Genomic DNA, 15,032 nt, shown 5'->3' on the forward strand with positions numbered 1-15,032 from the left:
GTTGTATTAATGCCTGATGAACGTTACTGTCAACTCGTTCATTCTGGTGTCTGTGAACGGCACGCTCTCTCAGCTTAACTTCGTTCAGTAGGGTGCCAGATTTCTATAGAGCCTTCCAGGCGAAAAACCGGCTAAAACACACCGTAAACGGGTTTTAATACGTAGCGGAAAAACACCCAATCTGGCAACACTAGCCACCAGTGTCACACCACCGTCCGCCGCATGCGTGTCGCGTCACCAAAAAAAAAAAAAAAAAAAAAAAATAAAGCATCGAGGCGACAGCAGCATGTAGCAAGAAGGCGTATGACCATTTAAAATAATTTTATGATGTTTATGACAAGGTCGGTGAGAATGGGAGACAAAGCATTAAAGCAACAAGGGGGAAGTGCTGTCCCCTCAATGCTAAACCCTGGTTGGATAAGGATTCAAAATTGGATATGAAGATGAAATCTGACGCATAGCTTCATTGTTAAAACTGATCAAATAATTGCTGTCTGTGATTCTATATGGGCTGTTGCAATAATTTTGAAAAATAATAGCTCGCAGCAACATATGGAAAAAAGAACTATGAACTAGTTCATTTTTGGAACTGTGTGAACTTAGTTCAAAATTTTGTAGTTTGAACTATGAACTGATCTAGTTCATTTTAAAATTTGTGAATTGAACTTTGAACTAGTTCATGTAGAAAGTGAACTTTCACAACACTGGTAAGGGACTACAACGAGCTTCTTCCTGGGTTTGTGACGTCACGAACCCAGATAAACCCTGCCCCCGGGAAAGGGGGCGAGGTCATGTTATGCTGCTTTATAGAAGAGGAAGACAAAACTAGGGGTGCATGTAAAAATTTGTGCATATATGAATCGCAAATCTGTCTTCAAACAATTCTAATGGATTCACAAGTTTCAAAACCAATGTTCTAAAACAGTGGTTCTCAATCCTGTTCCTCGCATCCCCTTGCTCTGCATCTCTCTCTCTCTCTCTCTTTGTCTCTCTCTCATTCAGATCGTCAGATCAGCTCAAAAAACTGTTCCATTTACACACTTATTTTTTACAAAGCAATGAGAAGTGTTATACATGGATGCGCGTATGGTTGTTGTGCTATATTAAAGCTTTAATCAGAATAAAACTGTATATTAAAAGCTAATAGAAAGCAGTAGCATTTACAAACAACAGTGCATCTAAAAGTATGAGACAACAAAAAACAAACATAGCAATAAAAGCAGAGCTTGCACAGGATCTGCATGATTCTCTTCATTAATATTCTCTGCATCTCAATATGGCTCAAATTGATAAGCAATATAGAGGACGTCAATGTTTACAATACAAACGGAGCACATTCTGAGCTTGAAAGGGGCGGGATGTTCAGACACGCTCGAGGCTGTTTAGTAAATCACAACACACTGAGCCAGCTGACCAATCTCATCATAAAGGTAAATGATAAATGAATACAATGATGAATGAATGAAAAATGTTTTTTTAATTTTTTTTTTATTTATTTTTTTTACTTAGCATGAACACATGTTAGACTGCACCCTATAAACACAATCAAGCCTAGAAAAAAAGCTATCAATCACCCCTTTAAGCTTAGGTGCCTTATTAAACAGAGCAAGCTTACCTGGATAGTCTTTGTTTTCTACAGTATATGTTTTAATTTAAAAATGAATAATTGAACACGTTTTAATAAAATGAAATGATGATTCCAAATGATAACCACTGTAATATGGGTAAAATGAACAAATCTTTCTTTTTCTGTTCTTAAAGGGGTGTTTTAAACTCTACTGATGGGCCACAGAGACACATTTCAGCCAATGAGGACAAGAGACACTCCCCTGTGTCTCCTTCATGTCACACTTGCAATAAATCTCTCTTTTCTCCCTCTCTCTCTTATGCCATTTGTATTTTGCTCCCTCTCTCTTCCCCTCCCTTGTGTGCATGTTATTGCGCTGATAAGGGCTTCGCGTTTGGCAGTGGCATAAAGTAATCTCCTTTTTTATGTGACCGCATCATGAATGGATTTAGCAGATTAAATAAAAAAAAGGCAATAATTCTAAAATTATTAACATCTTTTAACAGAAAATGGTATGAATTGTTTGATAAAATCAAAGCAGTGGTCATTACGAAGTGCTTATTTAGAGAAGCAGAAAACTGCCTGCTAAGATTAAAAGACCAATTGCCCTTCCAATAATAGCATGAAGCCATAATCCATTAAATGACACTTTGAAGTAACTGAAAATAAAATCAGCCCCTAATTTCTTGACAGGAGAAGGAATGAACCAGCAGATCACATTTAATTACCCACCTTGTGCACCGTGCTTAGTTTGAGTAACAACATGCTGTCAGGGATCCAGGACCTGATATACTGAGGATTTACAGGAGCTAAAATGCTTTTCTTCTTTATCTGAAGACACAAGTTTTGCTATTCCAAATCCTAATGAGCTGCCTACATAGACCAGCCGTTCTCTAGTCCTCGTTAATTAATGTTTCAAAGTGACGTAAACTTCAACAGATTTCCCCTGCTCAGGGAGAAGGGGGCAATGAACACTGTGTAGGGACCATGTCAATGGGAACACAGTTCATGCACAGAGCTCACTTATAACGAGCTGATTATCTGAATCAGGTGTTAAGAAAAATAGTGACATACAAAATGTGCAGAACAGGAGGTCGCGACGACTGGAATTGAGAACCACTGACAAAGACAGTGTTATAGGGACACTGTCAATGTGAAGTTATTCAACAATTAGCTGCCTTTCAATGTTAATATATATATATATATATATATATATATATATATATATATATATATATATATATATATATATATATATATATATATATATATATATATATATATATATATATATATATATTTTAACCCAGCATGTATTTGGATATATTCAGAAGAACAAATGGGTAGGCTTTCTTTTAGTTTATTTAAAGGAATCATCAGATGCTAAATTCACTTTTATATGTTGTTTGAACATAAATGTGTGTTGGCAGTGTGTGTACACATCTAGAGCGCATTAGCATTTAAAGCAACATGCAACAATATTGACAGCTGCCAAGCTGATTCTGACACAGTAAAAAGGGTGTTGTTTTTCGCTAATTTAATTTTTTTTAATTTGGGGGGCATTTTTCCAGGACAGTTAGCGATATGACAGGAAGTGTGTGGGAGAGAGAGATGGGGGCTGGGAACAGGTAAGGTCCTTGAGGCGGGATTCAGTCTCGGGACACTTGAGCGCAACTGCACTGAGAAAATGCACCATTGAGAAATATTATAGACTTTTCATTAAAGCCCAAAAGAATGTATCAACTTGTGGAAAATTGGCATCCGATGAACCCTTTAAATATAAAAATGAATTATATGTAACTGTTTTATTATACATTTACCAAATGTGTTACACCAGTTGTTCCTAACCCTGTTCCTGGAGGCATGCCAACACTGCATGTTTGCATGTCTATTTAGTCTAACACGCATGTTTCAGATCATCGGCTGATTAGTAGAGACTCCAAGACCTGAAATTGGTGTGTCATAGAAAGGAGGCATGCAAAATGTGCAGTGTTGAGGTGCCTCCAGGACCAGACTTGGGAACCACTGTGTTACACTTTCATTCGTGTTATGCTATGCTTTGCTATGGTATGCTTTGCTTTGCTTTGCTTTGCCTCGCCAAGCACAGGCAAAATAAAATTACTTTGTTGTATTGATAGCCCTGATTTTGTTGATTGATTTTTAAAGCATAAAATATATATTAATTAAATTAAAAAGCAGTTTTAAAGGTGCATACATCTGATATAACTCTAATAGTGGGTAGAAACACATAAACTGTCACTTGAATACAAAGTAAATGATGTTTCAATATTTAATTTAATAATTTATTTGCTTGTCCCTATTCTGGCAATCCTAGAATGCACTGCATTGTTGTCTATCTAAAGCATTTCCATACAGTAATTTGCAAGGTTCCAGTTTAGTAATTGTATACTTTGAACAGAGGAAACGTTTTTTAAAAAGTAATATCATTGTATTAAAAAAACTGTAGCCTTTATAAACTTATGTTAAAGTAGTTGTCAGTTGCTTTTGGCACTAAACATGGAAGTGTAATAATTCTAATTCTTGTTTCCAGATAGTGTTTTGTTTTTCTTGGTCCATAGGTATTTGTGCTTTGAGGAGAACATATTGGCCACTTCAGAGCTACCACTATCTTGGGAGAAAATCACCACTTCTAGCAATTTGTCTTTAGCCATATGTTCCTCTTTCTAAAGCAGTGTGTGGGTTTGTGTACATGATAGGCTTGTAATGGTTGCCTAACACGCTCAAATCTCTGAGCTGTGTGTGTGTCCCTTTGAGGAGGCTATTAAGTGTATTGCCTATATCTAGCAGGCATTGATTGTGCAGTGTCCGGCGTTCACAATGATTCTACACTGCTAATCGCATCTGCACAATCACATTAAAATTGAAAGATAAGACTTCTCTCATCACAAGATTACAGGATTTAATAGTGCACAGAGTATTCTTTCAGAAACATTATTGCTTATGGTTACAATAATGAAGATAGTAATGGAGTTGACTAAGATATGAGAGATGAAGAAAAATATAGATCTTTTTTACACAAGCACACACGCACACATACACACACACACTTCTGTTCTGTATGCTTGCATGTGCAAGAGTTTAATACAGTCAGATGAGTCTTAAGCAGGATTTGTCTTTGCATTCCATGTTTTCACTAAACTGTTTCGTTTTTTGAAGGCAAGAGGTCATGTGACATCCTTTGTTGATTGTCATTATTTCCTGAATTCAATTTCTGTGAAGTATTTCTAATAACTTTAACTGCCAGTTGGAAAAGAAATTCTTGCAATCACACTGTGATGTTGTGGAAGTGAATGACTGTGCTTTCCAAGCCACGTGAAGTGTGTGATTCTGCATCTTCATACAAATAATTTTTTTTTAATGACACTTTTTCTGACAGAATAAGGGTTCTTGAATGGGTTCTTTGAGCATAGAAACATCTCAGGAGGTCAGATGTAGAAGCTCACTCAAGATGACAATGTTCTGTTCACATATTGCTATTTCATAGTTTATACCTTTGTCTCTGATGTTTTACCTATACTGTAATTGGCACATAGTAAAGTATAGTGTTGTAAAATTAGTTGTAAAATTAATGTAGTGAAGACTAAGTCAGTAACATCTAGGGTTGCAAAATTATGGATATTTTCAATCTGGAAACTTTCCATGGGAATTAATGTAAATATATAGGATTTAACAGAAATTAATGGGAATAAACTGGAAATGTGCAAAATTGCAGGACCTAGGGACTTAAATGTAGGTGAGAAAAAAATCTTGCAGCATAATTTTGGTTAAAACAACCTGATTTAATGCAATTTCAGTTTAATTTCTACCCTACATATTGCTCAGTCACATGCACACAGCACACTGCTCACTGCAGGGCTATTGAGGCCACACCCCTACATGCACTGTGCTTTCCTCCATAACATGAACAGATCATTTCTTAAATCCTGCACACAAAATATAAAAATGTCCATCTTGGTAAGTATTAATGTATAAATTAATATTACAAACAAATAGTTTAAAAAAGGCTGTGTGTAATATACTGTGCAACTTAATTAGGCTAAACCATTGTAAAAAAAAAAAAAAAAAAAAACATGTACACTGACTGAACAAACCATATAGACTGGAACAAACATTTAGGTGAGATAACAATAAACAGAAGTCTTAAAAATGACCCTCCTCCACACACAATGCCCTCTAGTCACCTAAGAGGGGATTTCCCCTCCAGTTTCTCTGAAGACACACTTGCTGCATTTGAGCCCAAAGACAACATCTACGTTTTTATATTTTTAATATATTCGATCTATAGTATTCATGTTTAACTAGTAAATACCAAGTGTTATTACAGTAGCTAGCTAGCCAGTAAAATCAAGATATGACAAATATAAGCGAGTTAGCACTTTTATTTGACAATTTATGAGGAATAAAATAGCTCACGCTGTGATGCTCTTTCAGCTAGCCAGTTTTCTGTTATCATACAGGAGTACAGTACTGGGCAAAAGTTTGGAAAAATGACTATTTTAAACATTGCATATCTTTTGCTCATCAAGCTTTCATTTATTTGATAACAAATACAGAACCAAACGGTAATATTGTGCAGTTTTCCTGGCATCACAATTTAAGATAATGGACTCTAAAAAATGCTGGGTTAAATACATACCAGTGCTGGGTGAATATATGGACAAACCTAGCTATTGGGTTGTTTTGACCCAGTGGTTGGGTTACTTCCTGGAAGCTTGTGTTAAACATTTAAACAAACTGCTGGGTCAAAACAACCCAATAGCTGGGTTTGTCCATATTTCACCCAGTTAGAGTGTGGTTTTCTGTTATATATATTTTAAAGGTGCTGTATGTAGGATTGACACCAAGTGGTTGACCTAGGTATTTCAGTCCTAATTCAAAATATTCGAGAGGGTTTTTTTCACCCGGCCCCTCCTCCTCAGACTTGAGGCACACACAGGTTACCAGATTGATGACACAAAGCAAGAACTAGTGCACTTGGCGATGAATGAAATGAAATACGCCGTGTTTCCTGCAAACTGGCAACCCGAGATTGCAAGAGACAGTACAGTTGGGTAAACTTGGGCAGGTTTCACAAACCAAAACAAGTTCATTTTCAAAGGACAATAACTGACTGTAGCATTGTTCTTCAGATAAACAAATGTGTTAACTTAGCATGTTTCTTAAATATCTGCAAAGTATTACGGTATTTTTATGCTTTAGAAGAGTCAAAAACTTATATACATCACCTTTAAAATTATTTTTTTCTGTGATGCTAAGCTGATTTTGAACATCATTACACCAGTCTTCAGTGTCACATGATTCTTCAGAAATCATCCTAATATGCTGATTTATAATCTTACATTTTGGAAACAGTTGTACTGTTTAATTTTTATGTATGTTTGTATATGATAGTTTGATAAATTGATAAAACCCTGGTAACATCACTATTGATTTGGATGTTATGATGATTCATTTAAAGTTCAACTAGATTTAAAACACAATATTTAAAATTGTACTTTATTATTATTATGCTCTGACAAATCACTTTAACTGACTACATATATACAATTCAAAAGTATTTTTTTTTTATTAATCAAATTAATTAATAATACAATAAATTCAGCAAGGAGGCAATAAGCTGATCAAAAGTAAGAGTAAAGATTTATAATGTTACTAAATCATATTTATTGGTGTTCTTTTAATGTTTTTATTCATCAAAGAATACTGAAAAAAATATATCACGAAAATATAAAGCAGCACAATTATTTTTTAACATTAATAAGAGATGTTCATCTCATGTTCAAATCAGCACATCTTTCTGAAAGATCATGTGACACTGAGGACTGGAGTAATGATGCTGAAAAAAATGCATTTAAAATATACATTACATTAGAAAAATGTAACAGTGAATGTTATTAAACAATACATTAATCTGTAATGTTTCATAGAGCGCCCATGGACAGTTTCCATTCGTAAAGGACACAAAATGTAACAGCTAACTTCAACTAATTAATTTTTTGGCTGTAAAAAGCTTTTTACCTTCATTCATGAGAAGCAGAGGTTCTCCATGAATGAGAATGAGAACAGAGTCCAGCGCGCTTGTTCAATGTTCTGAAACGAGATGAGATTGTTAACGTTCCATGCGGCAAGTCGATGTCTCCATATGAAATGCAAAAAAGCAACACTATCACAGAGTTGTAATTCACTTTACTTATGTTCTCCATATCACACTCAAATTAACATGGCAATATTTCTTGCTCACTGGGTGAATTATTTGGAAATCTCATTGTGGCAAAAGCTGGAGCCTCATTACCATATAAATGTGTTCCGAGCGCTCTTGTTTCATTTGGAAGACATGTCTGCTACAGGTTCAGGAATTGTTTGCTTTGCAGATCTTGCAGGATTTTGTTTGACCTTTGTAAAGAGGAGGAGTAAATGGAAAGGCACAGGCCCGTCTTTAAATACATGATCCAAACAGGAAGCCTGGCAGAAATCTGGCTCTCATCTTTTCTGATTTTGTGCTTTTTTGTTGTACTTCTCATCATTCTCTATTTCTGGTCTTTCTTCTGTCTTGTCAGATATGAGGGGTCCTGCAGGCCACTGGATGTCTTGTGGTCACCCGTGTGCTGAACGTGCCGTGTGGAACTCCAAGTTCTGTGTGGTCACCGACTATCAAATGCTGCTGCTGGACAAAGAGGAGGTATTATGCAATGACACAGAAAGAGCCTTTTCTCATATTCTTTGCATGCCCCTACAGTTTTTCTTAACTGGCTTTGGTATTTAAATCCGTTTCAGGTGAAATGTTAGTGCTAAATATACAGTAAGTGTAAACCGGATACATTTGGGTCATTGAAACCAAATCATGTTGTGTTTAGAAATGCATGTGATCTCATTGCGCATGTCATATATTTATCACATATTGAATATTTACTAATATAGTGATTTTAGTCAAATATTTAGCTGCAAATGTCTTGTTTGTACTAAGATTGAATAAAAAGTATATTTGGGAGTAACAGTGGCAATTTATTTTTACTTTTTTGCAATTGAAAAATGAAACCACTTTTTTCTGTTTGGAGACAGCAAAATCTTGTTTTGTTACTTGAATACTTATAATAACTACCAGCAAACTTATATAACTTTATACATATACAAAATATTTCTATTTTAAATTAATGCTGTTATTTTGAACTTTCTATTTAAGGAATTATTAGGAATAAATTACACGCTCACCTTGTTTTTTTGCGCGGTATCAAATACTAAAAATGAAAATCCCAAAATCTAGTGTTTTGAAAAAAGAAGGGAAGAGGCAGAAGGGAAAAGTATTTTGTGTTGGTTGTGACTGAGCTAGTCCAAGCACATGAGAGCAAATAGCATGTTAGCTGTGTGTAGTTTGTCATTGTGACATGTGCAGAAGTGCGGTACATCAGCAGGCTCCCTGAGCTCACTTTTCGGCCTGGCAGCCAAGACACACGGCGTTCCACAGAGACAATCAATAGATGGCCCACGCTTGCAAAGAATATATGCTGTGTACTGTGGTCGATAAAGCATTTTCCGCTCACCCATAGCTCACGCTGTATGCCAAATCCTCTGTTATCAGCCAGAGAGCAGTGCTGTAATAAATCTCCACTCCTCTATTACTGGCCAGACAGAGCAGTAGTAAATGATTCTCTGCTTGAGGCGGAGCAAAAGAAAGATTCTCTCCTGGCAATACCAGATCTTTAATGCTTAATAAATTTGTTCATGTACTTACTGTACTTATAGGATGATTTTTTCCCCCCATTCATTTATTTAGAAAATCATCCTTGATGTTGCTACATGAGCACAGCTAACACACACCTAGAGCCTTGAGCGGTCTTTGTTAAAAAATAACATCTTTTAACATCGGTTCATTTGATAAGTAAACTAAATGAATTAATGAACAGTGTTGTCTTTATCCACAAATAAAAAACTGTTCTTGTGCTAGAAATGTATGTTCAGACACATCAGTTTTAGTCATATAAAGTACAATGTCTTTTAATTCAGTTTACTCTATTAGGGAAAGAAGAAATGCTTTGAAGTTTTTACACAAGATGTCAAAATATGATGTAGGTAAATATTTAGGTATATGTGAGTGTACTTAACCATTATTCGGGAACACATTTGTAGACATAGCTAAATCTGACAATCTTCTTTTGGGAGGTTTCTCATTTGTAGAAACTGTTTAAATATAATATTTTTTTAATTGTAAAAGTGCAGAAAGTATATATTAGGGTGTGGGTAAGGGTAATGGTATTTATACTGTAACAAGGCAAGGCAGGTTCATTTATATAGCACATTTCTTACACAATGGTAATTCAAAGGGCTTTACATAAAAGGAAGTAAAATAATCATTAAAAAAATCATGACATTAAAACAAAGACCTTTTTAATTGATTAAAAAAAGAAATACAGAAAATTATTCTATATAAAATATAAGTTTGGACGTAGCACAGTGCTCATTCAATAAATGCATAGCTAAACCGATGAGTCTGGATATTTAAATATGGCTAATGTTTTAACGCATCTGATCTCTTCTGGAAGCTGGTTCCAGCTGCGGGCAGCATAATAGCTAAAAGTGGACTCCCCTTATTTTTTGTGAACTCTTGGTATTTCTAACTGAGTGGTCTGTAAGGTTTATATTCAGTGAGCATATCTGAATAGTTTTTAGGTCCTAGGTCATTGAGTGATTTATAAACGAGTAAAAGTACTTTAAAATCAATCCTAAATGTAACAAGTTTCTCCAAGTCTTGACTGAAAAACAAAATCTAATTCTTGCAATGTTTTTGAGATGATAGTATGCTGATTTAGTTACTGCTTTGACATGACTACTGAAACAAAGGCCTGTCTCCAGAATCATACAAAGTTTTTAGTTGTTTGACCCCTAGAGTCAAGGTATGCATTCACCTTGAGAACTTCATCTTTGTTTCCAAATGCAATAACTTCAGTTTTCTCCTTGTTTAACAGAAGAAAGTTCTAGCACATCCAACTGTTAATTTCATCAATGCATTGGCAGAGGGAGTCAATGTGGCTGTAGTCATTTGGAGATAAGGCTATGTAAATCTGGGTATCATCAGCATAGCTGTGATAGGCAATTTGGTTCTTTCTCATTATTTGACTTATACAGCATATACAGGCTAAACAAGAGTGGTGCAAGATTTGAGCCTTGTGGGACTCCGCATGTCATGGAGCTTTGTTAGAACTTTAACAAAAAAGTAAAAAAAAATAATAAATAAAAATAAAAACTTCTAATATCACCTTAGATAAATGGGAGAAGTCAAAAGGCTTTTCAAAATCCAAAATATTTATAAAACGGGCGCTTTTGCCATAAACTTGTCTGTCTCACCTCACTTTTGTTGTCAGCTTCTCCTCATGTGACTGTCGCCATGCTGCACTGAGCAGCTGCATTGAGTTTTTATTATAATGTCTGTTCTCTAACTGAACTAAGAGTGCCGTGCTGGGCAAGTGACATAACTGGTGTAACGGCTTCAAAACTATCAAGACCATCTATCGCAGCAACCCTAGTGTGTCAAGAAAGCAGGTTGATGATTTAAGGTGCTGTACTATTTCTTCCAAAATTTTGCCACCAATTGCTTCAAAAACAGACATAGTAACTTATTTTTGAAATTGCCAGTCTGTCTAGCAGACTAGCTGTTGCTAGTTCCACATTGAAATCATGAAGGCTGCCTTTATAGATGGTATAGTGAAATTCACAATTTGTCTTCCGCATACTAGTGTTCTGATTAATGCATCTTTTTCTGCAATATACCAATCTATTCAGTGATGGCAGAGATCAAAATATTAAAGACAATACAGAAGTGATCAGATAGTGCTACATCCTTAGTAACAATGAAATGTTTAGACCTCTACTGATGAGTAGACTGAAATCTAGAGTGTGTCCACGATTGTATGTGGATCCAAGCACATGCTGAATCAGGTCAAAAGTGTTCCAAACGGTTATAATTTATTTTGTAGTTTTGATTTCTGCATTATCCTTGTGAATATTAAAATACCCTGCAATTGCTAAAGAGTCAAAATCTGAAGAAATAATTTTAGGATTTTTTTATTTCCTTTTTCGTAACAGGAGGCCTGTAAATAATGATAAACAGAATGCGTGGAGCACCTTTCAGTACAATGCATAGATATTCAAAAGACAAATACTGACCAACTTACAGTTGCTTACATTGATAGACATCTTTAAATAAAGCAGCTACACCCTCACCTCTCCTATAAGTCCTACAGACACTTATAAAAGTAAAGTTAGGAGGGGCTGCTTCATTGAGGACTGTTGCGCTGCAGCTGTCTTCTAGCCATGTTTCATTTAGAAACATAAAATTCAGGTTGTTTGTGGTTTAGTCATTGATCAGAAATGTTTGGTTTGAGGCCATCCAGTTTAAAAAGTTGTCTACAGCCCCAGAAAAACTTTAGGTTTTCGATTAAGTTGTCTCCTTTTATACTGCAAGTTCTTTGTAGTCGTGTGTTCAGCCCAAGCAACCATGAAAACATGTTTATTCCCCTTGATGGGGGTGGTCCACTGATAAATGACTGAACTTCAAGTCTTTAAAGAGTCTGTTTTAAAGAGTTCACTGAAATACTCCTTTAGGAGTTCCAACTGTTCTTTCTGAATATCATTCTTCCCCTCATGGATGATGAGTAGATTTGCAGTCTTGTGCTTCTATAGAATGTTCCGAAGTTCCTTGTTCACATCAGAGGCGGTTACTTGAGGAAAGCAGCATGTACAGCAGTTGTAGTCCTGCTGTGGATGTTTCTGATAATGGAGTCACCCAGTATCAGAGTCTTTGGCTTGGCTGCGCTATGAACTGAATGCCGCTGTCTTCTCGACCTTGAGCACCGGTTAGTAGCAATGTTAGCTGCTGGCTGATACGATCCATGTTCAGTCACATTTGGGATTCCTAACCCACATTTATTAATGCTTCAAATCTGTTCTCAAGATGTATAGGGGTGGTAGAATACCAATGTTTGCAAGCCTTGTCCTATCCGGGCTAGAGGATGCTACGGCAGCAATACAAGATACTCATGACAATCTAATGTCTGATGTTTGTGACATCAATTAGTCTTTTGATCAGTTTCGGCTTGTTCCTCTACACTTGGTATCAACTGTTGAGATTTACTAGATTCTCAGGACTCATGGGCTGTATGCTGAGATGGTCCGTGATGATGGTCTACTTTGTGTTTCACCTGTTTTGGAAGCACATCAAGTAACTTTGTTTCAAGAACCGCAATCCTTTGTAGAAGTCTGTGTCAGTTCATTCAAGTAGATTCCACAAGAGGCATTTTCTTTCTTGTCTGTTTGAAAGTAGGCAGCTTTATTTTCCCGACTCCAAAATGTACGCTGCTGGCAGTAGGAGGCAAAGAGTCGTCTTTTTTGTAGTATTACTCCAGTTCCGAAAAGTTTTTTAGTTTAGTATCTGTGCCAAAAATTTGTTGTTTGAGCACTGTGCTGGTCTGCTGAAGTTAAAATCTTACAATCATCCTAAAAAAAGTACAGCAACTAGGTGTGTATTAAAATAACAGAAAATGCATTTAAATATGCATACCACAATGTGTTTTATTGTAAAAACATAGTTTTTGTGCTTTCTTGGCACACTGTTTTCTTTAGTGTTTTTGTTATTTAATAACTAATTTGGTAAAACTCAAAGGACCAATGCTCACTATTAACTAGTTGCTTTATTAGCATGCAATATTGGTAATCTGATCATATTTTAGATCCCTTAATCCTACCCTATACATAATCTTAGCATCTACCTTAAATTATGTTTTATTAACAAGATATTATTTTTCCCACCTCAAAAATATAATATATTTTGCTAAACCCTTTAGCACTATATGTTGTGTCATTTAATTAAAATCACTCTCCCAAGTAAGAAAAGAATCAGCCTACAGGCAAGTGCTAATATGAAAAGTAATAATATGAATCAAATTTTACTCCACATTGACTTCAGACCTAAAATATTTTTAGGGTTTGGCAAATACCATGGTTATGAAACTAAAATTTCAGTAGCGTTAAATTGATTTGGACTGTCAGTAAACCAGATTGCTGTGGCTGAAATTGAATCTGGACTGTTTCTTAAGGGCAAATTCACAGTTGGTAATCACAAAAAAAGCACAGTAGCATAGTCTCAAGAGAATTCATGTTCTGAATGTTTGGTTATAACACCACGAGGGCTGAATGTGTACTCTAAACATGATTCTGGGAAGGAACGCAGGGTCATTTTGGTAGTCAGAGCTGCCCAAATCTGACACTGAATTCCCCAGAGTTAAGTTGCTCTCGCTTCCTCTTTCTCCTTCTGTATTCCTATCAGTATAAGTTTTGGTCATGCCTACCAATAGTGAGTAAATTAAGAAAAAAAATTGAGTGGCCATAAATATTTCTTGGTATCCTTTTTTTACCCCCTATGATAATATTTATCAGTGTTATTTTTGCATGTTTATGACATGGCATTATATATGGAATAGCATAGCCATATTCAGTAAGTAATTTAATTCGCTAGAAGCCCTTTGATTAATATATTCATACTCTGTCCATCTGTGTGCTTGTTTTATTGAATTCTTTATGTCTTGCTGCCTCTGATTGTCTGACTTGAATCTGTTCGGATGGAATATATTAAAAATGAGATTAGAGTCAAGTGAATGTGTGCTCAATCGGGTCTTTCTTTCTCTTTCTTGTGTTCTGCTGTCAGATACACCCTCTGCTCCTACAGGAGAAGAAGACTGACACCTGCAAATCCAGACAGCTGCGTCGCACCATTAGTGTTCCTGTGGAGACGCAGTTCCCAGAATTCCATTGTCATCTGTCAGTGGATAACGGTTAGTGTACTACTGTTACTCCACAAGTTTACAACACAGCCAGGGGCCAGGTCTCTCATGGTCATAGAAAACCTGGGAATATAAGGGAATAAAATGTTTATTATAGTTTTGTGGTTATGTTCGAGTCTTGAAGTGTTTTATCTGCTTAAATTTACTCTTTGTACATGAGAAAAAATTTATAAAGTCTTAGTCAAAATGTGTGGTCCCACTTTATATTAGGTGGCCTTAACTACTATGTACTTACATAAAAAAATAAGTACAATGTACTTACTGTTTTCATATTGTATTGTAAAACACTTTTGCTGCTATTGAGTTGGGATAGGGGTAAGGTTAGGGAGAGGGTTGGAGGTATGGGTAAGTTTAAGGGTGGGTTAAGGTGTAAAGTATGGGTCAACAGTGTAATTATAAATGTATTTACAGAAATTAAATACAGATGTAATTACATGTAGGTTTTTTCAAATATAAGTACAATGTAAAAACATGTATGTACACTATAAGTACATTGTAATAAATTATTAATTAAAATGTAAGTACATAGTAGTTAAGGCCACTTAATTCCTCAAAATATCCTATAATATAAAACGACCATTGCTTTTATTTTGTATCTTAATTATGAGGAATCT

At 35.6% G+C, this 15,032-nt stretch overlaps 1 protein-coding gene and 1 long non-coding RNA gene across 2 annotated transcripts in view; both read left to right on the plus strand.

Moving 5' to 3' along the window:
* The window catches only part of LOC127957628 (disabled homolog 2-interacting protein), a 128,178-nt gene that overhangs the window by 9,554 nt on the left and 103,592 nt on the right, over nucleotides 1-15,032 (plus strand). The window contains exons 2-3 of the mRNA XM_052556250.1: nucleotides 8,146-8,267; nucleotides 14,283-14,409. Coding sequence (XP_052412210.1) covers nucleotides 8,146-8,267; nucleotides 14,283-14,409 — 249 coding nt within the window. The remainder of the gene's footprint in view (nucleotides 1-8,145; nucleotides 8,268-14,282; nucleotides 14,410-15,032) is intronic.
* On the plus strand, nucleotides 2,861-4,563 carry LOC127957632 (uncharacterized). The gene is made up of 3 exons (XR_008153823.1): nucleotides 2,861-2,910; nucleotides 3,139-3,195; nucleotides 4,147-4,563. It is a non-coding gene; the product is annotated as an uncharacterized LOC127957632 (long non-coding RNA).

This window comes from Carassius gibelio, chromosome B5 (genome assembly GCF_023724105.1).
Source record: "Carassius gibelio isolate Cgi1373 ecotype wild population from Czech Republic chromosome B5, carGib1.2-hapl.c, whole genome shotgun sequence".
Taxonomy (NCBI): domain Eukaryota; kingdom Metazoa; phylum Chordata; class Actinopteri; order Cypriniformes; family Cyprinidae; genus Carassius; species Carassius gibelio.